The sequence below is a fragment of the Lissotriton helveticus genome, chromosome 4_1, assembly GCF_964261635.1.
Source record: "Lissotriton helveticus chromosome 4_1, aLisHel1.1, whole genome shotgun sequence".
NCBI lineage: Eukaryota > Metazoa > Chordata > Amphibia > Caudata > Salamandridae > Lissotriton > Lissotriton helveticus.
Window position 1 is genome coordinate 1,833,402,668 of NC_136063.1, and position 26,651 is coordinate 1,833,429,318.

General features: G+C 42.1%; 1 protein-coding gene across 2 annotated transcripts in view; it reads right to left on the reverse strand.

Moving 5' to 3' along the window:
• APOOL (apolipoprotein O like) overlaps nt 1-26,651 on the reverse strand; it is a 246,955-nt gene that overhangs the window by 12,439 nt on the left and 207,865 nt on the right. For both annotated transcript variants that reach the window (XM_078688480.1, XM_078688481.1), the window contains exon 8: nt 15,740-15,935. In XM_078688480.1, the coding sequence (XP_078544606.1) occupies nt 15,740-15,935 (196 nt within the window). The remainder of the gene's footprint in view (nt 1-15,739; nt 15,936-26,651) is intronic.

A 26,651-nucleotide genomic window follows, 5' to 3' on the forward strand; every position in this document is an offset into this window, starting at 1 on the left:
CAATAAGGAAAGCCACTTTCCAAGTAAGAAATTGTAGTTCGCATGAGTGCAGTGGCTCAAAAGGTGGTCCCATTAGTCTGGTTAAAACAACGTTTAGATTCCAGACTGGTGAAGGTGGGTGTCTTGGAGGAATTCCATAAATGCTTTAATTGCTGGCACCCTGAATATAGAAAGGTGTTGCCTGTTCTGCAGATATGCTGCTAACGCAGCTAGGTGTATTCTGATGGAAGAAAAAGCTAAATTGCACCGTTGAAGGTGCAATAGGTAGCAAATGATGTTTTGAGTGGAAGCATCAAGAGGGTTAATGTCATTGTTATTAAAGTAAATGACGAAACGTTTCCACTTTGCTGCATAGCATGCTCTGGTAGTGGGTTTTCTTGCCTCTTTGATAATATTCATGCAGTCTGGAGGCAAGTTGAGGTATCCAAATTCTAGGATTTCAGGAGCCAGATCGCTAGGTTCAGCTGTTGGGGATCTGGGTGTTGGATTTCGCCATGGTTCTGCGTTAGAAGACTGGGTGTTAGTCGCAGTCTTTGATGAGGCACCACTGACAGTTCTAGGAACGTTGTGTACCATGGTTGCCTCGCCCACGTGGGAGCAACTAGGATTAGCATCAGCGAATTTTGGCGCATTTTGCGTGCCACCAGCGGTATTAGTGGAGCTGGGGGAAAAGCGTACGCAAATTTGCCTGACCAGTTCATCCATATCGCATTGCCTTGCGACTGCGGATGTGGGAACCTGGCGGCAAAGTACTAGGATTTTGCATTTTCGCTTCTGGCAAACAGATCTATTTCCGGGTGTCCCCACTTCCGGAAGAATGGTTGGAGCACTTTGGGGTGAATTTCCCATTCGTGCATCTGTTGGCTGTGCCTGCTTAGGAGGTCGGCCACTTGGTTGTCCTTGCCTGGGAGGTGTTCTGCCATGAGAAAAATGTTCCTCTGAATGGCCCATTTCCACATTGCTTGAGCTAGGTGCGACAGCTGTGGCGAGTGTGTTCCCCCCTGTTTTTTAATGTAATACATAGCTGTCATGTTGTCCGTCCGGATCAACACAGCTTTGTTGCGTAAGTGTGTCGCGAAAGCTTTTAGGGCTAGAAAGATGGCCAGCAACTCCAGCAGGTTGATATGCATTTTCTTTTGCTGTACAGTCCAGAGTCCCTGTATAGTGTAGGACATGGGCTCCCCATCCTAGTAGGGATGCGTCCGCTGTTAACACTATTTGTGGGACAGGCTCTTGGAACAGTCGACCTTTGCAAAGGTTTTGTGGATTCCACCAATGCAGAGAGTTGTATGCCCGACTGGTCACCAACACTAGGTCTTTTAATTGCCCGTGAGCCTGGTTCCACTGCCTCGCTAGGCATTCTTGTAGCGGACGCATATGTAGTCTGGCGTGAGGTACTATGAATATGCACGAGGCCATCATGCCTATTAGCTGCATAAACACTCGAGCTGGTTGTGAGTGTTGGGGGTATGAATTTTTGTATCAGCGTCTGCATTCCCTGGACTCGTGCTGTGTTGGGATATACTTTTGCTGACAGTGTATCTATTGTCGCTCCCAGGTACTGTTGGACGTGGGAGGGTTGTAGGTGTGACTTTGGGTAGTTTAGTGAGAATCCTAAACTGTGCAGTAGGTGTATGGTTTTTGACATGTTGTCGGCACATTGCTGGGCTGTTGGCGCGTGTATTAGCCAGTCGTACAGATAAGGGTACAAATGTATGTGTTGCCTCCTGAGATGTGCTGCTACTGTAGCTAGACATTTGGTGAACACTCTTGGAGCTGTTGTCACCCCAAATGGCAGGACCTTGAATTGGTAGTGTTGCCCCTGAATGGTGAACCTCAAGTACTTTCTGTGAGCAGGGTGTATTGGAATATGAAAGTATGCGTCTTTGAGGTCTAGAGTTGCTAGGAAGTCTCCCTGGAGAAGCAACGGTAAGACTTTCTGGAGAGAGCATATGAAAATGCTCTGACAGAATGTAAAGGTGGAGGGGCCTGAGGTCCAATATTGGTCTGAGAGACCCGTCCTTCTTTGGAATTAGGAAGTATAGGGAGTATACTCCTGTTCCCTGATGTTGCAGTGGGACTGGTTCTATGGCCCCCTTTTGCAGCATACTCCCATTGATTTTGCAGTTTCTGCATCCTTTTTCATTTTGTCCAGAATTGAATCAACTGCTGGACCAAATAAAAAGTCTGGGTTGATTGGCTGATTAAGAATTGTAGATTGGACCTCATTCTTAAAGCCTGATATACGAAGCCATGCTTGTCGCCTTATGAGCACGCCGGTATTGATGGATCAGGCAGCTGTGTCTGCTGCGTCTAGTGCACACTTAATGGATGCATTGGTGATGAGCTTTCCCTCTTGTATAAGTTCATCTGCTTGTTGTTTGTAGGGTTCAAAAAGGGGGGTGGTGATGGACAGAGTATCTGAATTAAGCAGAACACTCCTACCCAGTCAAAAGATCAGGGCTTGATCCATCACCGTTTTTTAGCTCACTGCACCATCCCAGTCCAAGTTGTTGTTTGTAGGGATCAGGTAAGTGTTGGATAATTTCTTCCAAACTGTCGTAGTGCGCCCTATCATATCTGGCTAGCAAGGCCTGGGTATTGGCTATTCCCCAGGAGTTTGCTGCCTGATGCCTCAAATATTTTGGATTCCTTGTCTGGAGGTGCAGCCTCACCAGTAGTCTGTGAGTGTGCACGCTTACGTACGTTTGAAACCACTAAGGAATCTAGGGGTAGCTGTCCTTTGATGTATGTAGGATCTATAGGTGCAGCTCTGTATTTTTTTTCAATTTTAGGGTTTATGACCCGGGCTCTAGCAGTGTCCTTAAAAATGTCACCTGCGTGTTTTAACACCCCTTTCAGCATTGGGAGAGTTCTAATGTGTCTTTCAGATGTTGTGAGTGTATCAAAGAGGAAGTCTTCCTCAATAGCATCAGAGTGCATCTCTACATTGTGCTAGGTCCCAGGCACCAACATGTTAGTCCTTTGTTAAAATCCCTTCACTGGCTTCCCGTGTCAGAGCGCTGTAAATTCAAATTAGGTTGTACTATTTTTAAGTCCCTCGCCGGAACGGGTCCGTCCTTTATTTCCTCACTACTACACCCTTATGTCCCTTTCCGTAATCTCTGCTCCTCCCACCTGGCCCTACTTAAGGTCCCGGTTTTCAAACGTAAGAAACACGGACGACTGAGATTCTCATTTCTTGCCCCTTCCTTTTGGAATTCACTCCCCCTAGGTATAAGATCTGCTTTCCCCTATACCCGTTTTAGGTCCCTTCTTAAAACTCATTTGTTTTGTAATGCTTATTACTAACGCCTTTCTGCCCTGCGGACTGTCTTCCCCCTTTGCTCGAGCGCCAAGAAACCGCCAGGTGTTAGTTGCGCTTTAGAAATATTTTTTACATTACATTAGGTTGCTGCTCTATCTAACAGAGAATTAAATGCAACTGTATCCTCTGTGGGTGATGGCTTAGTAGGGTATACTGCAGGGTCTGTAATAGGCAGACTCCCTTCATTGTCTGGTTACCCTCCTCCATCCCATGGCTGTGTATCTGGCTCTGTATGTGGGTTTTGTGGATAACCAAACCCTACATCTGCGTCCTGATCCTCATCAGGGTTGTAGTCAGGGCGTGTTGGTGAGGTTGGGGTATAAGGAGTGGTAGGCATAGCAGGAGTGATAGGTTCAAAGAGTATAGGAGAGGTAGCACAGTCTCTCTTTTTCTTTAGGGGGATCCTGGGAAGGTCTTCAGTTGGTAGAGGCTTTTTCTTTTTAGTGTAGACAGTCACTTTACCAGTGTTTGGATCAATGTAGATTTTTTGACTGGTTGTCTGTGGAGGGATCTGGGAGAAGAAGCTCCTCTTCCACAGTCCTTGGTTTTGGTGTTACAATTTCTGGTTTTTGTTTCTTTGGGTCGACGGTTTTTGGTGCCTCGACCGCTTTTGGTGGTTGTATCGCTTTCGGTTGTTTTTCCAACAGGTTTTGTTTGTTGAACGTCCCTTGCTGGCTTCACAACTTTTTTCGGACCGAGCGGGTTTGTCGGTTCGACAGTCTCTTTATATTGTTTTTGAGCCTGCTGTATCGGGTCGAGGCCCTTCTTCGTGTCGATGGGCTTTGGCTCGACTGATTTATTGTCGTCCACCTTCGGTTTCATTTTCGGTTCGACGGCAGTTTTGGGCGTAGTCCGTGTTCTGTCGTCGATTGGTTTCTTCCCCTTGTCGATACCTGAGGCTGATTTGCTCGATTTGACGTGCTTTTTGGGGGTTGTGCTTTTTGGGGGTCGATTCGACGTGCTTTTGTTTTTGTGTCGAATCGACGTGTTTTGGCTTCGAGATGGACTCGACGGCCTTCGACTTGGAGCTCGACTCGACTGCTTTTGTCTTGGATGTCGACTCGACGGTCTTCGGTTTTGAAGGTTGCAGTAGTACTGTGGCCTTTGGGTCGACGCCCTTTCGCTTCGATACCTTCGGGTCGACGTAATTCGGTCCGAAGACAGTTTTGTCGACAAGTTTCGGTTTCGATGGAACCGAAGTTGTGTGACGTGTCTCAGAGGGCTCTCTCGATATGTTCTTAGCCGGGCGTGATGGCGGGGCTGTAGAACGAGGTTGTTGGTCTTGGCCCGCTGGCAATGCCTCAACCTGAGTCTCTGATAGAGGTGTAGTGTCTATATGGGGCGGTGTACTCACGGTTCGCCCCTCGCCTCGGAGTCGTCTTCAACTGCTACGATGTCCTGATCATAGTCCTCGAGATCGACTATCAGTTCTCCCTCTTCGGGGTAATATTCGGAGCCGGGCTCCGAGTATTGTCCGTCGTCTCGATCTGAGTCGTCGTCGCTCGCTAGATCTTCTTCTTCCCCGAAGATGTTATTGGGCTCTGGCGCCGCCCGTCACATTTCTTGCCTCGCCCGTTGATTCCGAATTGTCTTTTTTGATCGGAACTGGGAACAGGCTAGGCGACTATCTTCATTGTGATCTGGAGATAGGCATTTGTTGCACACTGGATGCTTGTCTGTGTGCGGAAACTTCGAGTTGCACTGAGGGCAGTACTTGAACGGACTGCGTTCCATCGACGGTCGGTCCACGTGGCGTCGAGAAGGCCTCACGGCCCGATTCGAAGACTAGAGTGCAACCGAGTTGTAAAAAGCGTATCGGCACCGAGCGCTGAATAATACAGACGGATCCGAAGGCCTTTTGAGAAGTTTTCTTGATTCCGAACCTGGAGAGTAGGAAAGTAAATCCGAACCCAATGGCGGAGAAAAACAATCTGGGGATGGAGAGGATGCCCATGCGCACTGTAGTCCGAGGGAGGAGCCACCTATCTCGTGATACTTCGAAGACTCTTCCAGGACAACAATGTGCAATCATCCGGACCCAACACTAGGTGGCGATCTATGCACAGATATGAATGTCAGCAGCCCACATGCCTCGAACATAATGTCAATTGACCCACTTATTGGAGCTCTGAATATATCAGATGATGTGCATTAACATGTTAAAGTGGATGTATGGTGCCTTAAACACGGACAATATCAACTGATGTATATTAACATGTTAAATTTGATGCAGGATACCTAAGAACACGGACAATATCAGTAAATGATTCAGAATGTAATTGATATGGTTTTTGTTTATTGTTGTGATTCTTTTGTAGTTATTTGTACCTCCCGATAACCCAAAAACTATTATTGTAATTTGAAAACACAACAGATAACTGGCTTTGTATTTAGAGTGTGCAGGGCCTTTTCCCTTGGATCATGTTATGTTAAGTAGTTTTATTAAGCACTCGAATACCGGAGGGTGTCTTGGCACTGACAACATTGTGGCAAAGGATCAGGAAAGGACTGAGACTCATTATAAAAAGTTGAATAGCCAGGTGTTAAGGGTCTATCTAAAGATCAGCTTTGGCAGCAAAGGATCTCAAAGGTCTATTGGGAAAGTACCAGTTAAAACTATTTCTGAGGAACAAGGGCCCTTGGCCATGTCGAGCTTTATAAACAATGTATAAGGCCTTGAAAGTAACTCTCTGCCGATGGGCAGCCAATGCAGCTTCTTCATAGGTTTGATACAGATTGGTGATTGGGAAGTTTGAGAAGAAGCACAGTAGCTGCATTCTGCAGGGTCTATAGCCTATTAAGCACATGCTGATGTGCGGTTAGATACAGACCATTACAATAATCGACCGTAGACAGGAAGTCACTATCAATTTCTGGAGTTGAAAAGGGATAATAGGGTGTATTTTCTTTATAACCCTAAGGATGTCAAAGGCCTTGGAAGTGACAGCATTGACTTAGCTGTGCGCTCTAGAAATTAAATATAACATAACATAACATAACATGCCAGTGATACCAATATTTGCTAGATGAGCTAATAGTCTGCCATGGTTAACAGTATCAAATGCCGCTGACGGGTCCAATAAGATCAGGGCAGCTCTGCCCCCAGGTCAAGGGATTCCCTGATTTCCTCTGTGGACTTGATTAATGCCGTTGCTGTGCTACGGACAGAACAGAAGCCAAACTGTGTGGAATCCAGCAAATTGTAGTCTGAGAGGAACTCAGCAAGTTGGATATTCATTATTTCCTCAATTACCTTAGCAGGCAAGGGGAGGCACAATATGGGGTGATAGCTATTTGGACCTAAATGATCCAACAAGGGTTTCTTTAAAAGAGAAAGTGCTGACGCTTTTTTCCAACTAATTGGAAAGAGCCAGACTGAAACATTTGCTGAAAAATACTAGTCAGTGTGTGAGAGATTGTTTCAGCAATGACAGTGACAGCACTGAGAGGACATGGGTCATCTGGGAAGCCTGACCTGGTGGCTTTGATCAGCCTTATGATTGTCTCGGTAGAGAGAGGAGTAAAATAATTAAAGGTGGGCTCAACCAAGGTCGGGCTGAAGGAGATGCAGCTGCAATAAGAGGGAGTGACTGACTTAGGAAAGGTACAACAGCTATTTGCAACTTTCTAAACAAACAAAATGGCCAAAGAGTTGCAAAAAGAATGTGTAGTGTTAGTAGAGTGCCTGGTCGAGTAGGTAGTAAGCTTGATGACCATTTGAAAAAGTTCCCTAGTAGAAATTTCTCCTGCTTAGAATTGGTAAAATAAGCATACCTTACTATAAAATTTCAGGTTTTGTAGGTACTGAGACACTTTTTGTACTTTCCACATCGTTGAATTCTTGTCACCATTTTTTCTCTTCCCTTCTGCAGCTCTATAGAAGAGCTCTCAAGTTTTCTGATGACCAAGTTCATCCAACTTGTGTACTGAGTAACGGCAGAATTCAGATCATCAGAGAGGGTAGGTTGAGAGTTTGATAGCAATCTGGCAACATTTTCCCAGTCAACTTTGCGCCAGTTCCAGGCGGGGACGGTGTGGGGAATAGATCTAGTAGGAAGATGTAGTACCCTGGCAGTCATATGAAACAGGATGGCATGTGATCGGACCAGGTTAGAGGAAAAGTATCTGTGATGGACAAGGAAGAATTGTTAGAAAAGATACAGTCTAACGTATGACCTGCCAAGTGGGTAGGGCCGACAATCAGCTGAGGGACACCTAAGGAGGACATGGTTTGAAGAAAGTCAGAGGTGGCAGTATCTGATTCAGCCATCAAATGGAGGCTGAAATCGTATAGTCACTAAAAAGAATGCCAGCTTCTAACAGGCAGCTAAATTCTTTTTTTTTCTTCTTTTTTTTCCTCATTTGTGCGATCTTATAGTTTTTAGCAAGCCAGGTCTCTCTTGCAAAAGTGAACCGCCCAAGGTAGAAGAGGCAAGACCATGTCTATAACTGCCAGCAATTTCTTTAGAATTCTTTATAACCCAACATCTCGAGGCCACTCTGATGGATTCTTTTGGAGTCACATAATCACAAATTAGTAAAATCATTTGACAGCCCTTCCTATCCTATGCCATATTTTTGTCCCACAAGTCCCAATATCTCGTACGTTTAGTTACCCCTCTGAGTGTATCTAAGCTCCTGAACTTATTGACTTGGAAAAGCCAGTCATCTATCTTAGGAGGAGATGGGAGAATCCAATTTCCATATATTTCACGTCTGGCTAATAACATCAGGGTGAATAAGAGGCATTTTTTATTCTTATTTAGAACAACATCATGATCATTATCCTCTAAGATACCAAAGATAACATTAAAAGAGCTTACCTTCATATTAGCGTTTAGTGCTTTATCAGTTATCTTACCAATCTCCTTCCAATAGATGTCAAGGTGTGCACATTGATGAAACATGTGGATATCATTTGCCTTTATTTCACTGCACTTGGGGCATTTCCTTGTCACCTTATTATTTATTTTGGATAGCCTCTCTGGCGTCCAATAAGATCTGTGTAGGGTAAAGAGATGATTTCTCCTGAGTGGTGCAGAAACAGTAGTAAACCATACAAAAGTGCAAGATACTTGCCATTGCAAGTCTTGAGCCGGGAAGATCTTCTTCCAATTATCGTCTGGAGTGTTAAAGTCTGCTTCATTCCTTTCGGTCAAGTACCAGTACCATTTGGAGACTTCTTTTGGAGCTGGGTCTTTTAGAGCTTCCTCCTCTATTCCTTCCATATTGACTGGGATTTTCTCTTGTTCTTTACACCAACTTGCCAGCTGATAATATTTAAACCTTGAAATAGTTGCGTTGCTCCTCTCCAATAATGTTGCCCAGCTTATTAGGTTACCATGTTCTATTAGCTCCCCCATCTCAGTATCCCAGCTTTTTTTAAGGAATCTGCGAGGGAGTCTTTCATGCATTCTGGAGTGCCCGGGGAGTTCCAAATTGGAGCCTGCTCACCGTAGTACAGAAGTTTCCATGATTTCCTTATTTCATACCGTACTTTGTATGCTGACTTTAGGACCTTTAATTTGATTTTTTTTTTAAAGTATTTAGGGTGGCCAAACTTATAAAGACAAAAATCAGTGTTGGTTACAGCTTTCCAATAGGAGATATAGGCGGTTTGCGATTTAAAAAGTATCCTAATATTTTTAAAGTTAAAGGTTTTAAATATGTCATAAGGTCCGGGCTAACTATCACCCCTCGGTTTTTCTTTTGGCATAACTTTTTCCATGCTATCCTGACACCTTTGGAAGCCCAGATGAAGGTGTTTATTTCGCTCTGAATCTTTCTTAATGTCTGTGATTTAAACTCCAAGGGGATGGCATTAAAGAGAAACTTAATTTTGGCAAAATAGACATTTTAATAAGGTTAGCTCTCCCTATAAAAGTGAGGGATAAACAGTTACATGCCTTTAGTAACTTCCTCATCTCCTTAACTTTTGTCACCAGATTCGCTTGAGCTATTTCATCAATGTTTTCTAACATTTCTATGCCCAGGTATTTAATTTTGCTATTTGCTTTTAAAACTGGTGTCGTGATATTCCAATGTAACTCCTCGGTCTTCTGGTGATTAATTTGATACCCAAATATACTTCGGAAGTCAGATAATATGTCTGTTGTACTATTAATAGAGTCGTTAAGGTTGCTTGTATATATCATTAAATCGACTGCGTATAACGCAACTTTCGAGTTCCATCCATTAAAAGTAAATGGAGTAATATCATGGGATTTCCTTATCTTCTCTGCCAAAGGTTCTATATATAAGTTAAAAAGGTGGGGGGAGAGTGGACATCCCTGCCTGGTGCCTCTTTTGATCAAAACATTTTTTTTGACAGCCTCCCGTTAATAAGTATTTTTGCCATGGGACGTGAATAGATGTTCATGATGGCTCTTAAAAAGTTATTCCCTAGACCATACTAAAGGATAACTTCTTGTCAAAAGGACCAATGAAAAAGCACCAATGGTGAGTAATGTCGTCCAATTGTCTTCCGCTCTAAAAGCTCTTCTGATTGTCGTGGATAAGGTTATTTGATAATGAGCCAAGTCTTCTTGCCAAAATTTGAGTAAATATTTTGTAATCAGTATTAAGGAGTGATATCGGCCTGTATGATTCGCAATTCAGAGGGTCTTTACCTGGCTTTAAAATTAAACTAATGGTCGCCTCATTCCATGTTGTGGGGGTAATGCACCCTCCAAATAAATGATATTAAACAGAGCATCCAGTTCAGGGGCCAAAGAGTTTTTTAAGGCTAAATAGAATTCATTTGGAATGGCATCTGGCCTGGCAGCTTTTCCTCTTTTTAGTTTCTTTATCACCTCCGCAACCTCCTCAGTTGTAATAGCCGCGTTTCGTAATTCGCATAAGTCTTTATCTAATTTAGGCAGATGTAAATCGTTCGAATAAGAACTTGTAGCTGAAAGTGAAGGCACTAAGTCTTCGTCATATAGTTCCTGGAAAAAACTTACGAACGCATCCTCTACTCTACTTCCATTGACTCCTTTTTTTTATAGCCATAATTTTATTCCTATTGGAGTCGGTCTTAAGCCTCCAATAGAGGAGTTTTCCACAGTTTTCTCCATACTCATGTGAAAAGCAACCGGCTTGACACCTTTTCCTTACTCTTTCCTCCAAAAAGAGTGCTAAATAATTCTTCTTTTCTAATAATTTCCCCTTAATCTTCCTTTTTTCTACCTCCAAAATGTTTGAATCTAACTTCTCCTGTCTCTTTAATATTTCAGTTTCTAACTGGGAAACTCTTTGTGTTCTTCCTTTATTGCTACTTGCTGCTAAGCTAATTAGGACCCCTCTGAGTACTGCTTTATATGCATCCCAGTTTAGGTTATGTGGAGTTCCCCCCTTTTTGTTCTCCTTATAGCAATTCACGGATGAGATTTTAATTTTTCCTACTATTTCTGGGTCTAGTAGGAGGGTGCGATCTAGTGTCCATCTTTTCTCACCCTGTGTTTGATTAAGTTGAGCCTCCAATTGAACTAGCGAATGATCTGACAGATGAGCGGGGAGGTGTACGATCTTTTTAACTAGTTTACTAAAAAAGTTTATCAACCAAAAAGATATTGATTCTTGAGGCGTGACCATATTTGTGATTCCTATGGGTGAATTTTTTATTTGAGTCTCCTTTAGTTTCCCAAATATCAACCAGCCCCAGGTCTTCTCTTAATCTGTTCACCCCTCTCTCATTTTAGGTAGGTTTGAAGCTCTATTTGGAGGGTATCTATTCCTTGTGGTGTTTAATAGTATATTAAAGTCCCCGCCTATTATAATCGGGGTGGTAATTATTATTAATCGTGCATATAGGAATTGTAAAGGTGCGGGTTATCCGTATTAGGGCCATAATACCCTACTACCGCTAACAAGATATTACCTAACTTGACTTTAGCTACGGCCCACCTGCCTTTTGAATCTACACAGCTATCTGTTAAAGTTATGTTCGGGTAGTTTTTAATAATGATTGCAACTCCTTTAAAGTTGCACGACTGATTTGTGCAGACACTATTTCCAATCCACTTTTTGTATTTTGTACTTTTCTGCCACTCTTCCTTAAGAAGGTGGGTTTCTTGTAATATAATTTTATCACTCCTTACAAGCTTGAGATATTCAAAAAAATGTTGGCGCCTTTTCCTTGTTCTCAGTCCATTAACGTTCCATGACATGATTTTTAAATCGCCTAGTATATTAGGTTACAAATCGACATTTTACCTTGATCTGACTTGCTAAATTCCTATGAACTGGACAATATATTTTTTTCTTTTTTCCCCAATGCTTCCCACCGAAAAGAAACTTATTAAAGAAGTGCTAAAAAAAAAACCTTAATCCTATCCCCACCCTGGAGAACCCTCCCTACATTCATCAGGCAAGTTAAATACCCTCTATGAGGTTCTGCCGTTGTGAGGTTTTAAATGTAAAAAGAAAGAGGCTGGCTCTTACCACTTCCCATCATGGGTTCTTTTTTGCTTTCATTTGTTCTAAAAGTGATTCTACGTCTTGGGGTTCCAGCATATTATAACTGGGGTTGTCCCACATTATACGCAACAGAGCCGGGAATTTCGTTTGTACTGGTGCCCCTTCGCTTCTTAAGTCTGGCATATACTTTCCCAAAGTCCATTGCCTCTCTGCTGTAGTCTAAGAGATATCAGAGCAAATTTTATAACTGTATCCATCTTTTGAGAGAGTGCCTACTTTAAGGGCCATGCTCAGGACCTTTTCTTTCAGTGTGTTCGTTTTAAAGTTAACAAGAATTCTTCTTGGATTTTTCCTCATTTTATTCTGTCTAACAGGATCCCGATGTACTCTCTGTATGCCCTCATTTAGGCTTTCTTCATTCAATTTCGGGACAGCGTCTTTTAATAGTTGTACTATAAAGCTCTTGATGTCTTGTCCCTCAGAGCCTTCCGGAATGTTCAACAGCCTAAGGTTGTTCCTTCTCGAATTGTTTTCCATGGTCTCGATTTTGTCTCTTAATTCTTTTTCGGTGGATCTTATTTTATCAATTTCGCTTTAGCATGATTTCACCTCTTCTCTAGTTTGCACCAAGGTATTCTCAATAGATACTACTCTGTCAGCTAAGGCATTAAACTTGATCTCTAGGGCTTCACAAGTCACCTGAATTTTTTCTTGGTTCCTTTCGAACTTAGCAAAGCTAAGTTTCATTTCCCTGAGGAGTGCCCCCATCAAGTCGCCTGACTCAGGTTGCTGAGGTTGCTCCATGTTGCCATTTATCTGGCGTTGGACTCCTTCATTTTCTTCGATTTTTTGTTTCTCCTCCATGGCTTTGTCCACCTTGTCCCCAAGATCGTTGGACATAAGAACACTGTATCTATTAGATGATTCCATTTGGGGTACAGTCAAGGGGGTATAGCTTTAATCTCAGCAGAAAGGTTTTCAATGGGCCCCTTTAGTTTTAATGCGTTATTTAGCAGTGGAGTCTTATCTTGAATTTTGAAGAAAGAGCGAAGAGATGGGGTAATTTTCAAGTTTGGTACCTTCTTTTGTTGCTCTTTTTTAGCAGTTGTTGCAGCTCTAGTCGAAACTACCGCTAATGTGCTCCGCTTCTTTTTCTGTTCTCTATGCTTTTTGTTGGGAGTAACCCCAATATCTCCTTCCAATAAGCATCGACTTGCCTCCCGACTTGGGCTTGCACTCTCTCCTTTTCAGGTTTAATGGATTTAGGCAAAATGATACCTCCCTCTGCAGGTGGCTGCTCTAGATTCACCTGTTTATTTCTTAACATGTAGCAGGGGGGTTTGTGTGGATTATTTCGTTCCCTTCGGCAGAGTCCTCTTCCAGCGTGTCTACAGTTATTCTATTACTGTTATTCCCTGTATGATTGTTCCGCTGTACTGGAGTCCGTGTTGGGGGGGACTATATAAATAAGCTTGCCGTGTCTCCATTAGGCGTTGCTGAATTTATGCTTGAGTTTAGGGTGACAGACAACCTGCGTTTAGCCTTGCCTTTATTTTTCCCTCTTTTCCTAGTGGAACTCATGCAGACTGTATCTGCAGTTACTTTTGCAGGTTTTATATCCCCTACTCTGTTTTCCTTAAACCCCCCCACCACGGACCTGAACAGTGCTGATAGCAATACAGGAGGATTCCAAAATTGAGCAAACAGCGTAAAGGGGTTTGTTTGTTAGCCCCACGGACTTACTTTGATTATGAAAAGGCACAGGCGACGAAAATTGTTGGAAGAAGCAGCCCAGAATTTCCCCACCATCTCCAACACCATACCGCGAGGGAGAGAGCTGGTCCTGGGCTAACCGCTTGTTTCCTCCTCCAGTGTTACCGCTGCGCTGCCCTGTAGTCCTCACAGCTCTCACGCCTTTCTCTCCACTCTCAGTCTTGCATCGACGCTGCAGGCGAAACTGCCGCGGGAGGTACCTCAGTCAGTGACCTCAACACCCGATCGCGTCTGTGTCTACCGAGCCGAACAACGGGTGCTGTATTTACGCTTAATACGTGTACATATTAAGTATGATGGAAAACGGCGACCGGGAAACAAAGGAGGAGGGATGCCACTGAGTTGATAATTCCATGATTCCAGCCATACCCGCAGGATCTGGAACCGGATTGTGCATCCCCTCCCGGTTACATACTTAATATGTACACATATTAAGCGTAAATACAGCACCCGTTGACCCTATGTGCTCATGAATACCAGGAGACATATATATATTTTTGAATACTTGACCACAAAGACAGACAACCAAACCGGTGTCAATTTGATCAAGGGTTCCGATCCATTGTGAATATTCTCGCACAGACTTTAATGAGTTTAGGTCGTGCAACAAGCCCTGAAGAGTCGGCGTGAGTTGTTCCCACACGACAAAACACGTGTCTGCTGGTTGTGGACTCATTAAACTACCCATCTTTAAGAATATATATAAGAAACTGCATCTGTCAAATCATTGGCTATATGTTTACAATACTGACTGTTATACAACTACCACTGTAACACCTTGCTTGTTGTGTGCGAGAGCTTTGCTGTTTCCTAATCGCTAAGACTGACCCTGTTTAGCCTTTGTATTACCCCACTTCGAATAAGTAATTTCGCTTATCACTAGTGTCCTACGCTGACGATACACAGATGAAGAATTGGGCTAATATGGGCAATTATTTTCAGAGCTGCATGAGTGCAGTTGGTAAATGGATGGACAGTAATTGTCTCAAATTTAATTCGTCCAAGACAGAGATGATCCTTTTCGGGAACAATACCTCATTCAGGTCCCTTTTATGTACCCTGATGATATGGGCACCCTTTCAACACCAGTGAAGGTTAAAAACCTTGGTGTTATGATGGATGAAACGTAATTTTAAAGATCAAGATAACAAGGTCAGATCGCCCCCTTCTAAGCCCTGCGAATCATCATGAAAACAGTCAAATTTGTCCTGTTTGATCTTTCAAAGACAGTTGTGTTTGCATCAGTTCTATCTAGATTAACTACTGCAATCTTCCTCTATCAAAATATATCCAGAGATTCCTTGAACAGACTCCAAATTATACAAAATGCTGCAGCTTGCATGCTCTTAAATGTCACTAGATTTCACTCAGCATCATTAGCAGGCCTCACTGGTTGCCCATGATGCAGTGCATAATATTAAAAGCCTTATGTATTACCTGGGGAGGCAGGAGCTTCATTACTTGCAAAGCCTTGAATAGGAATCGACTCTCTCGGGACCTGAAAGCTGCTACTTCCATATCAGCATTTAGGAAGTCTTTAAAAACTTGGCTTCTTCGACAATAGAAGCTTAGGGCCTTTCTGATCTTGTCACTTATAGCGCCAAGAGACCTCCTGGTATTCGTTGCGCTAAGTTACTTCATTCATTCTTTCATGCTTCAGGTATTACATTTACTATTACATTTTATTATTTAGTTCCCCATCCCTGAAAAAGGGGAGGTTGAACAGACAATGAGATATCCTGTTTAAAAACAAATTGACATTTGATAATTAAAAAAACAAAAAATCTACAAATTACATACAAGACAGGCTGCTCACAGGGAAAGTAAATAAGAAAAAACATTTCCTCAAGCATATATATAGATATTTTTAAAAAAAAACATTTTTATCATGTTCAAGTTAGCAAACAACGGTACAGTGCAGCATTGCGTCACGTAGCAAACATCATGAATATACATAGGTTGTACATCAATAACATTGTTATCTATACGCACAGTTTCACGCCATAGACTATATGTCTGTTCAGTACACATGCGGCTCATAATACCCTCTCTCTCTAGTCTTTAATTACTAACATCCAACAGTGATTCCTCCAGTGGGGGCTCACAAATATATCCTCGTAAGGCATCCCATTTAAGCATATTTATTTAGTCAACAGCAAACTGTACTTAGAAATAAAAGAACTTAAAACATTTAAAAGTAATGCAACTTCCATATCATACCTTGTTTTAATATTTGTGTGGGCATTTCTGATTCGCTGAGCCCCCCAGACGTATCTGTGGTGATCTTAGCTGGTTCCCCAAGGGATGCTGAAACAGCTGTTATTTCTTCAGGCTGACTGTATACCTCCTCCTCGGTGACTGGTACATGCGTGTTCACTTCTTGAGGTTCCCTTTCCAATACTGGTTCTGGCCCATGCTTTCAGTGTGCAACAAGGACAAATGACAGACACTCAACGTGGCAAGATCAATAATCAACATACCGTTACAAAATAATATATACTCCAGCGAAATGACTTAGACAAAAGCCCTTATAGTCTACTACAAAAAAACAATACTGAAATATACTTTGGCTTAACAAAACAGAGAAGACAACATGCTTTCTCTAGTAAGTAATTTGCCTCGATAAATTATTATTATTACAGGCTACTGAGTGGATCTTACTTGTACAATTTTAATTAGAACAATAAAACAACCACAAATAATGCACTACGCGTGTTGAATCCACTTATATTCAGTTCTGACGAGAACTTCATCACGGCCAAACATTAATATTTGCCTTTGGGGCCCACTCGCACCTATTTTGGGGTACTAGAACCTCTTTCTGTCCCTCCCGCAGGTAATGGTCCTGCCATTCTGCTGTAAGAAAGCATGCTAAAAACACATTCCTGGGAGGCAGGGCCAGCTACCTGTCCATAAAGCATGCTAAAAACACATTCCTGGGAGGCAGGGCCAGCTACCTGTCCATATAGACCAGGCATTTCTTTGAGCTGTTCCGGTGCAGCAGGCAACGCCCACTAGTGGTGTTGCAGCTTCATGGCAGCGACAACTGTGCTACGGGGTCCAGTTGATGTTATACAGCTTGAAGCGCTCATGTCGTCTTGTTTGGTTCCATCCATCTGTGGTGCCGCAGTAAGAGATTATCTGAATTTTAAATTAGGTGAGAATCAGGTAAAATAATTGAGTCTTAATACCTTGCTCCAGGCTTTAATTCACAGTCCTTGGTTTGCCCTGCATAATTGTGTCTTCGGTCTTTATGAGGACAATAAGTTATGTCCTAATATCAGCTTAAATAAAAGCACACAAGAAACAATGTGGTTTTAGGAACCCGCTGAGTAAGTAGTCAATATATTATGTATATATAAAAACCTAATCACCCCATTACGATGTAGTCGATTAAATGCTACCCGCCTGTGTAGCCCCACTTGTTATTGCAACTGTTGTGTTGGCAGATAGGCAAGGTCCGTTGTCCTTTTGGTTTAGGCTCCTCGACCAAAAATTCCTTAGCCTCTGCAGAAAGAGCCAACAGACGACCCAATTTGTGAAATATTTATGTAGTGGATATCTTTTCATGGAACCTAAGCGAGGCTGTTAAATAAAGGAAGAAAAGCAAAGATGGGGATGTTTTTCCCTCCGTGTGTGTGAAGTCAAACAGATCCCGACCTACACTTAATGACGTTTCAAATAAAAAGTTCTTTGCCGTCATGAACTGTAAAAGCAACTGCTTGATTTAAAAATCATTAAAATAAAAGGAAATTGCCTGCTTCTTGGTTCTATGCAACCCTCAGCAGCTTCCACTCAGGACAGTGCATTGAAGGAGGAATATCTATATACTTGTGAGATACAAAATAGACCAATATAGAGAGACAGCTGAGGTTTAATAGCTAGATCAAAGTCTTGGCAGACATAAAGCTAGAAAAGGAATGTGGTCAAGTGTCATGGTGTAAGGGCTCCAAGCATGTCTAGCAGACAGTAGGATAGGGCGTAGATTTTGAACAAACTAAGTCATGATCAATGGGTCAAAGAATTCAAAGCATTTCTTCACAGAATGAGACATCAGACATAACTAAGAGGTCAGATGGAATAGAAGCAACTTCTCAAACCAAACACGGACATCTCAACGTGTAAGAAATTCTAGACTGCTACATGTTGCAACAAATTCAGCAAGCAGTAGCAAAATTAAAAGACGGACAAGTGCTAGGCCCCAGTCTCATAACAAATTGGTAGCCTTTGTTATTAATAATTTTCACCTACTGCATATCCAAATTGACAGTCCAGAGCTCTGACAGTGTCATATTCCCAAGATACAAAAAAAAAAGGCACAACCCAGAGCCCCACTTTTTATAGGCCAATATATTAAATGGATGCGGACCGTAAAATCTATATTAAACTAGCCCTCCAAAAATTCTAGAAGTGGAATGAAGAGGTGCAGTTTATCTCACCCTTCCAGGAAGGCTTTTGTAGGGCCCTGTCAATGGCAGACCATGTCATCATCTTACAACTTCTAATTGAGAAATACATACAGCGTAAGAGAGGTTTCTTGTTTGGAATGTTCCCTAACTTCTTGCTGGCCTTCCGCCTGGTGAATCGAATGCAACTATGAAAGACATTGGAGAAACTTGATATCAACTCACATCTAGTGTACGTACTGAAGGATCTCTACGAAGGCTTGACAGCACTAGAGCGATATGGATCAAATAGAAGCGCAACAGAAAAATTCACAACAACATATGGTGTGAAACAAGGCTGGCTGTTGGCCCATTCCACATTATACATTAATACGATGGTAGAAGAATTTGTCTGAGCAAAGGCAACAGAGAGGCCCCAGCCCTAGAATATGCAGACAGACCACTCTGCTCTTTTAGCTTGCATGTCAAGAGAATGCAAAAACTAGCTGAAATAACTGAGGTGCTCTTCAAAGACTCTGGCATTAAGGAAATATGTCAAAACATTAATGATGGTGTGGGAAAACCTTTCAGGCAAATTTAAGAGTTGGGACAGGTCATTGAAAAAGTGAGGGATTTCACCTAGCTAGGAGTATGGCTAATGTGATGTTCTCAACTTTGTCAGCCACAGCTTCCAGGTTCTGGAATGTGGTGAAGGTTGCTTGGCATTGTTTAAACTTATGAGTTCAGTTACTCTCAGCTTGCTGCTGGATGGGGTCTCCATGTTTCTAGGCTCTTCAATAAAGACTCTTCAAATCAACCAACTGCGTCTTTTACCGATCTTTGTGAAGGACGCACTTCCACATTTTAGTGATGATCTACCTGCGCACTGAACTTCGACATATGAGACCCCAACAGCTAGAATTTTTCACGAAGAAGTGAAGTCTATGTTTCCATCCACTTCAAAAGCAGCCTTACCTCTCTGCCGGTGTGCCTCAGTTGTGTGTACTCTGCCCTTTTCCTCAACGAGAAAGATTTGGTTTCTGAAACACACTGCAAACTGCTGGCTTCTCTCTTTCTTTATTCATTGAAGTGGTTTCCAAGGTGCACTGCGAGCTGCTGGCACTGACTGACGGTAAGACTTAATTTAAATATTAATTTTCTGCCTCTATTGAGATCGCCTCAAGTTCAGTCATCCGTCATTCGACTCCCTGGGGAGGTGCGTGCGTTGTCTCTCTTCCATTGGGCCTTCCCACCTCCCATTTCTGTCCGACGTTGCCGGACTTGCTACGCGTGTTGCCTGGAGTTGAACACGTCTTTCTTGAGTTGCCTGGACCTATGTCAGCACACCATCTATACTGCTTGATGTGTTTGGTGGAGCATCTTGCTTCCCTTCCCTGACTTTTACATCGTTATGCAAACACGCAGCCGCCATTTTCTTTTACATCGCAGCTGATGTAGCGGCCATCTCCTATCACTGCCTGACCCTGCATGGCCTGTTGCATTACTACTACGCGCTGACTCTTACAACTCTTCTTCATTTAATTTGATATCTTCTGCTTTTCTGCTGCTTCTGTTGTCATTTACCGGCGGATCGCATTCCTACTGCGCGCTGACGCGCACAGCTCTTCTTCATTTAATTTGACATCTCCTGCTTCGCTGTGGTTTTGGTGCTGATGCTAATTTTCTTTTAGATCACGAGCTGACAAGTACAGCAGTTAGTTTCTTTTCTAGCTTGTCAGCTTCTTCAAAGCTGATGCGCACAGCTGTATTCTCCTTCCAGATTTATTTAAATTTGCATATTGGACTCCCACGAAGTAGCAGCTTTACAAGTGTGTGTCCTTCATGCTGACATACACAGCTTACTACATTGCGTCTGTAATTTCTTCGCTGATACACACAGCTTATTATAAGTGTCGTTTGTCTACATTATATTTGTATTGTTTACTTATGTGCTCAGTTGTACTTCTATTATGATCCTAATTTAACGAGCTGTTTCAAACTTGTGTTTTCTTTACTTTGTCTTCCTTTATAACGTAATTCTAAGCTAATGCAAAATGTCTCAACACCCCCCGTTTTTTCTAACTTCCCCAGGTGATCCTCCTATTCCCAGGCAAAAATGGAAAAAAGTATTAGTGCATTATGCTTGCGTTTGTGGTAGCTCTTTAAGCGCAGAGAGGAAAACCTCTCTTCTCATGCATTGTTTAGGGTCTGAGGGTCAAGAGGTATTTGCACATCTCCCTGAACTCTCTGATAGTGACTCTGCTTCGCTGAATGAATATGAAATTTGTAAAAAAAAAAAAAACTGGATTTGCACTATCTTCCAAAAATAAGCACAGTTCTTGAGCGGTATTATTTTGGAAGAAGGATGCAGAGGCAAGAGGGGTCGGTTCCGCAGTACATAACGATCTTGCGTAAATTGGCCTCTAATTGTAACTTTAGTGCTACGTTGGAGGAACGAGAGATCAATTTAAGTTAGGATGCATAAAAGACAAAACAAGGGATGCTTTATGGCAAAAAGACAATACCAATCATCAAAAGGTTATAACCATCATTAGGAGTCCTGAACATTCAAAGCTTGAGTTGATATCATAAAGAAGGACTCTTCAGGTGATAAGAAAGAAAATCCTGAGGTGAAAGTAGATGTAGATAAGATCGTTAAACCCAAAACTCACTAACTAACTTCTCAGAAGACCTTTCAAGGCATGTGCTACAGGTGTGGTGTTTCAGGTCACATGGCCAATTTTAAGGACTGTCCAGGTTAGAAAGTCATATGCAAAACATGTGGAAAAAAAGGTCACGTCTCCAAATGCTATAAATCTGGAAAGGATGACAGGAAAGTCAGGGAAGTGGATCTTTTTGAGGAGTATGTAGAAGAAGTTATAATTGTCAAGTTTCAGGAGAAACATGTGATGGTCCTTATGAACTGGTATTGGTTGATGATGCACCTGTCAAAATGCTATTTGACTCTGAGGGCAAGATTACGCTTGTTCTAGTCTTTTATGAGAGCAATTTGGTAGGTAAAGTTACTCTTTTAAGACAATACATCAGTGGGGTGACTTGATTTACTAGGTTACTTTTGGGGAACAATTGACTTTAAAGGGAGGGTCATCCCTGGAAAGATCTATGTTTCAATGATAGGTGACTCACTTATATGTTGGCTTCATCAAAGGGATCTGTATGTGTTTCTTGACCCCAATGAGAACCCTCAAGTCTGTCTAAAAGAATTGGCATCTGTTAGGGTGGTTGACAGTTCCATTCAAGATTGGATCAAGGATTTCCCTGCAAGTTTTTGAGAGTGACCTAGGCTGTTTTAAAAACTATGTGCATCACATAAAAGTTAAGCAAAATGTTGTTCCAAAAGTTGCGTAGGTTAGGAATGTTCCTCTCTTGGTAAGAGAGAGCATGAAATGTGAGTTGGATAAGCTTCTGGCCAAAGGTATCATTTAAGAAGTTGAGGCAACGGAGTGTGTCTCTCCGGTTGTGATGGCTCGTAAGGCCAACAGTGAGGCCCGGCTCTGTGTGGACTTAAGAGAACTCAACAGAGCGGTGGTCATTGACCCTTTACCTAACATTATTGAAATGTTTTGCTCTCTTGAAGGGGCTAAGCATATTTCCTCCTTGGATTTAACCTCTGCTTACCACCAGGTTAAGCTTCATTCTTCTTCTCAAGACCTCTCTGCCTTTGTGACGCACTTTGGGACCATTAAGTTTCTGAGAATGCCCTTTGGGCTCATTTCGACTGCTTCCGTATTTTAGAAGGTAATAGAGGGCATTCTTGGAGGTTTTTAAGGTGTCAAAGTGTATCAAGACGATGTGCTCATTTTTGGCGTTGATCTGGACCAACATGATATGATGCTGAAGTCTGTGTTGAAGAAGTTGCAAGATCCCGGCGAGTCCACTCAGCCTTTCATCCATCTGAGGTCGATAAAATGAGTACCACTGAGTTGGGTAACAATAAACATCTGTTATTCAGCGCCAAAAGACCTCTGGGTGAACGTGCGGTTTACAAATATAAATACACGTTATGTAAGATGGTGGTCTCACTCTTCAGGCTGATAAATGCAAATTTAATGTCAAGGAGACAGAATACATTGGACATTTTGTATCAGCGACAGGTATTGAACCAAAGGCTGCACTTGTGCGTTCAATTCTCAATTTACGTTCATCGTCAAGCAAGGATGAGCTAGTGAAATTCTTAGGTACGGCTGAATTTTACCACAAATTTGTTCCAAATTTTGCAGGGAAGACTTTATCCCTGAGGTCTTTATTGAAGAAAGGGAGTGAATTTGTGTGATCTAAGAATTGTGAAGACATTTTTTTAATATCAAAAAACATCTCAGTGATGCACTATGTCTAAATAGCTTTGACACTGTTTGATTTTGACTTATCCTACTTGCCTGGTTCTAACAATGTTCTGGCTGACTGGCTTTCAAGACTTGGGTGTGCAAATGATGACACAGTTGATGATGTTGAGTGGTTTGGAGGGGAGTACTTAGAAGAAGAAGTTAATGTGTGTTTGATCACTGAAGGTGTTCTTTCAGAAAGCGAATGAGGGAACACCTTGAGGGTGACGAAGTTTTGCAACAAGTCATTGCCCTGGTGAAAGGTGTTTTGTATGAGAAGAGGGACTGTGATGAGGTGCTCAGAGGTTTTGGGCATGTCTAAGAGGATTTGGCTGTGGTGGAAGAACTTCTCATGCGAGGTAGTAAGCTTATTCCGCCAATTGCTTTGAGGGAAAAGTTGGCTAAAAATGCTCATTCTTCACAGATGGGCATTGCCAAGACCAAGGAGAGGATCAGGGAGGCATATTGGTGGCTTGTTCGGGAGTGTGCAAGTTGTGACAAGATACTTAAGTGTACGACACAACCCTGGGTCATTTTGAGATCAGGCTGCTGGTTCCATAGATATTTTGCGGCCGGTGAAGCTGAAATCTCAAGATCGTTATGTTATTGTGTGTATGGGCTTGTTTTCACGGTGGCCAGAGATAAAAGTGGGGAATTCTGTGGAGTCTGTTGTTGTGGTTGAGTTTTTAGATGAACTCTTTGAATGGGAAGGTTTCCCACAAACTCTCTTGTCTAATAATGGAGTTCATTTCACTATAGGAATCATCGAAGATTTTCTGACATCAAGGGGAATTAAGCACAAGAGGGCTGCCCTGTACTATCCACAAAGTAATGGTGTTGAAAAAAGGTTCATCAAAGTTCTTAAGGAGGCTATGCCACAAGCCAGGTCCATTGGTGATTATTGGGAGGGGGCTGTGAGGAGAAAGGTCGGGGAGTATCAGTTCACTCCTCATTCTTCTACTGGTGTGGCTCCCTTTCGTTTGTTCAAAGGTAGGATGGTGAATGTTGAGGTTGCTCCCTCTTGGGTATGTTCCAAGAGAGCGTTGGTGGATGACAAAGTGGGTAGCACGGTTGGTTGGAGAGAAAGAGAGAGAAGTTTAATGAATAAGAGGAAAGTCTGGTATGATGCAAGAAAGGCTGTGAAGAGTACGATAATTAGTGTTGGTGACTGGGTCAAGATTAAATCTCCAAGTAGAACCAATGGTAGTTACAAATTCAGTCAGCCATTTCAGAATATCAAGGTGTTTAAAAATGCCTTAAAGACAAGTGATCACAGGATTTGGAATCTTGGCAGAGTGGTTAAATATCGCCTTTTGTCACCTTTGGGTCCCACCTGTGGTTCTTCGTCGCGGTTAGCAAATCAAGAGCATGAGACTCCTGAAATGGGGTCTAGACCGCTCCGTTCAAAGCATATTCCCCTTCGCTTACAAGATTTTGTTTCTTAAATCATTTTTTTAACTTTGTTTTGTGTATTATATCTTTGTTTTTTTAATGTCTTCAATATTACTTGTGTTTTGCCTGTTTTGCAAAAGTTTTATCTGCTATTTTGTTTGTGAAGGGGGAGGTGATGTGATGTTCTCAACTTTCTAGTCAGCCACAGCTTCCAGGTTCTGTAATGTGGTGAAGGTTTCTTAGCATTGTGTAAACGTATGAGTTCAGTTACTCTCAGCCTGCTGCTGGATGGGGTCTCTATGCTTCTACACTCTTCAATAAAGACTCTTCAAATCAACCAACTTTGTCTTTTACCGATCTTTGTGAAGGACCCACTTCCACAGCTAACCACACCATTCAATTGGAACAGCCATATTCAAGAGAAGGTAAAGAAAGGTCAGAGGGCTGCACGAGGCATGGCAGTATTTGCCAAAACTATATGGCAGAGGACCACTGGCTTATATCTCAGAGATCTTTGGATTCAAAATATTGAGTATCCTACTCTATGGTGCTAAGGTTTGGGGATCTTCATAAGTCAACAACCACGTTGGTTGCCAAGAACATCCAGTAGATGCCTTTTCCAAATCTCCCAGACAACACAAAATGCCCATGCTGTACATGGACCAAAGTAATTGTCCTGTAGAACAGTTACCTTTCCAAAGAAGTTACTCACTTTTATTGACTTTCCTTTGAATCGATTCAAGCTCCAATGTGGTAAATCCACATTTACTTATTTTATTTATTTATTGAATTTTATATAGCGCTGGCTAGACCCGGAGGTATCAGAGCGCTCTACATGAGGATCAGAGTTACAGGCTAACATGTTACATTTGGTCAATAGAAATCAAAACATAGGAAACAAAGAAAAAAAGCAGAGTTACAGAAATTCGTTATGGGAGGGGGAGGGATGGGAGAAACAGGGAGACGGAGAGAAACTGTGCCCAATGTCCGGCTGGGTAGGTGACGGCCGAGGGGATGCACCAGGGCCAATCTCCTCAATAGCTGAACCGAGCAGCTCCACTGAGCGTCGGACATAAAATCCTTGGACATAAAATGCTGAACCCAAAACTATGAAGGTAGGTATCGACGGATCAGTCTTCTGTAGAGCAAGTAATGGCATGTATTTCGGACAACTGTACATTAGAATCACCTACAACATTAGTGTGTGCATAACATCTTGAAGTTGCTCTCTTCAAAAATTCCCTGCACTACAGCATAAGCAGCAGAGTATTTCTGTTTAGTGTCACCCACAGGCTGTACAGAGCCAGGCGTATAAAATATGCTCTTATATATTTGTGTATGGGTAAAATATTTGGAATCTGTGGAGTATATTCTGTATTACAAAAATTCTTGTGTGCGAAGAGTAGGCTCATGTTCAAGTTTGACATCAGCAGAATTTAAAGAAGCGGCCCACTGTACCCAACACAGGTGTAAAGCGTGAGCATTAGACATTTTTGCTTTTGATTTGGCCTCTAGTATCGGTATAGGGGAAACTATATTGACCTGTTTCCTCTGCACCAAAGGGCACTTTCTCATTATAGCCATCTGTACTGAAGTGAGAATGTTCACAGGAGGACAGGAGGAGGAAAGTGTTCCTTAACAGAGGAGTACAGACATGACCTGTAAGCTGTGGGTGTTGTATGGCCTTCATTTTACACTACGTATGTGTAGACTGATGTGCTGGGAATTACCCTAATTATGAGGTTTGTTTTATTATCACAAGTCTGTAAAACATCCAGTCCATGAAAGATAGCCATGTGTGCTTTCTACCAATGTTTTTCAGAAAATGTTGGAGTAATGAAAACACACAAGGGTTTCAATTGCTTAGCGTAATGTGGCAAGTAAGCTCTGATGAAGTTAAGAAACCCAATCAGGGTTTCTGAGTTCTTTAATGTATTCCGAGGCTTCAAAGTAGCACACTTCTGTAGGAAGGCAGATCCAAACAGGATAGCTCGTATCCAAGAACAATCACATGTAAATAAGCAATTTTAGTCATCTTAAAATTGATTTTGTACACATATCGGGTTAAAAAAGTCTCTATCCTGTTGCGTCTGTAAGATATGAACAGGATCATCAATATATGAAGCATTTTTGGATCTTCTTATAAGAGCTCCATGATACTTGCTGCAAAAAGCCCAGGGCTATTCTTATACCCCATGGTTAATGTTGTATAAGTATACTGAAATCCACCAAATGAAAAAGCAGTTAGATCTTGAGATTCAGGCAGTATGCTATGACTAAAGAAACCCTTAGATAAGTCTATGTTCGTGTATTTTTTTCTCACCAGAATCATCATTAGTCCATTAATCCAGTACTGTGAACATTTTGTAAAGCTTGCATGCATGTATATGCAATTACATTTCTATGATCTAAGACTATCCTATATGAATTACCAGGTTTCAATACTGGAAAAAGATGGGTGTTCATTGTGGAATGACTAGGCATTTTTATACCCTGAAATTGTAGCTGATGTACGATAACCTTTATATTGTACCTAGCCTCTGGCTTCAAAAGATACAGAGCCTGTACCCGAGGCGCACTCCTTCAGGGAATCATATTTGGAACAGATCTTTGATACAACCCTACCTGGTTTCTATACAACACAAGATTCTGATTTAAAGCCCATACGCATGCATGTTTCTCCCTCGAGTTCCTCAGTTACTAAGGAGGAAAACACTTGCATTATCAGCGACTCGCCTCTAGGTGCTTCTCTTATAAATACCAGAGGCCAGTCATCCTCTGCAGGGAACGATCAAATGATTAATGAGGCCAGAATATAGCTTTTATGTTGAGCGATATATCCCGATTTCTGCACCATTACTTTATTAATGTTTCTATCATGCATCTCAACCAGTATTTTTTATCTGGAGTCAATACCAGGTGCTCCTTAAGAGTCAGGTAAACTATTGGCAATTAGGTTGTCCAAAGGGCAGCTGTGTATGTCCTTCAGAAATGCCCTAAATTTGCAGGGTA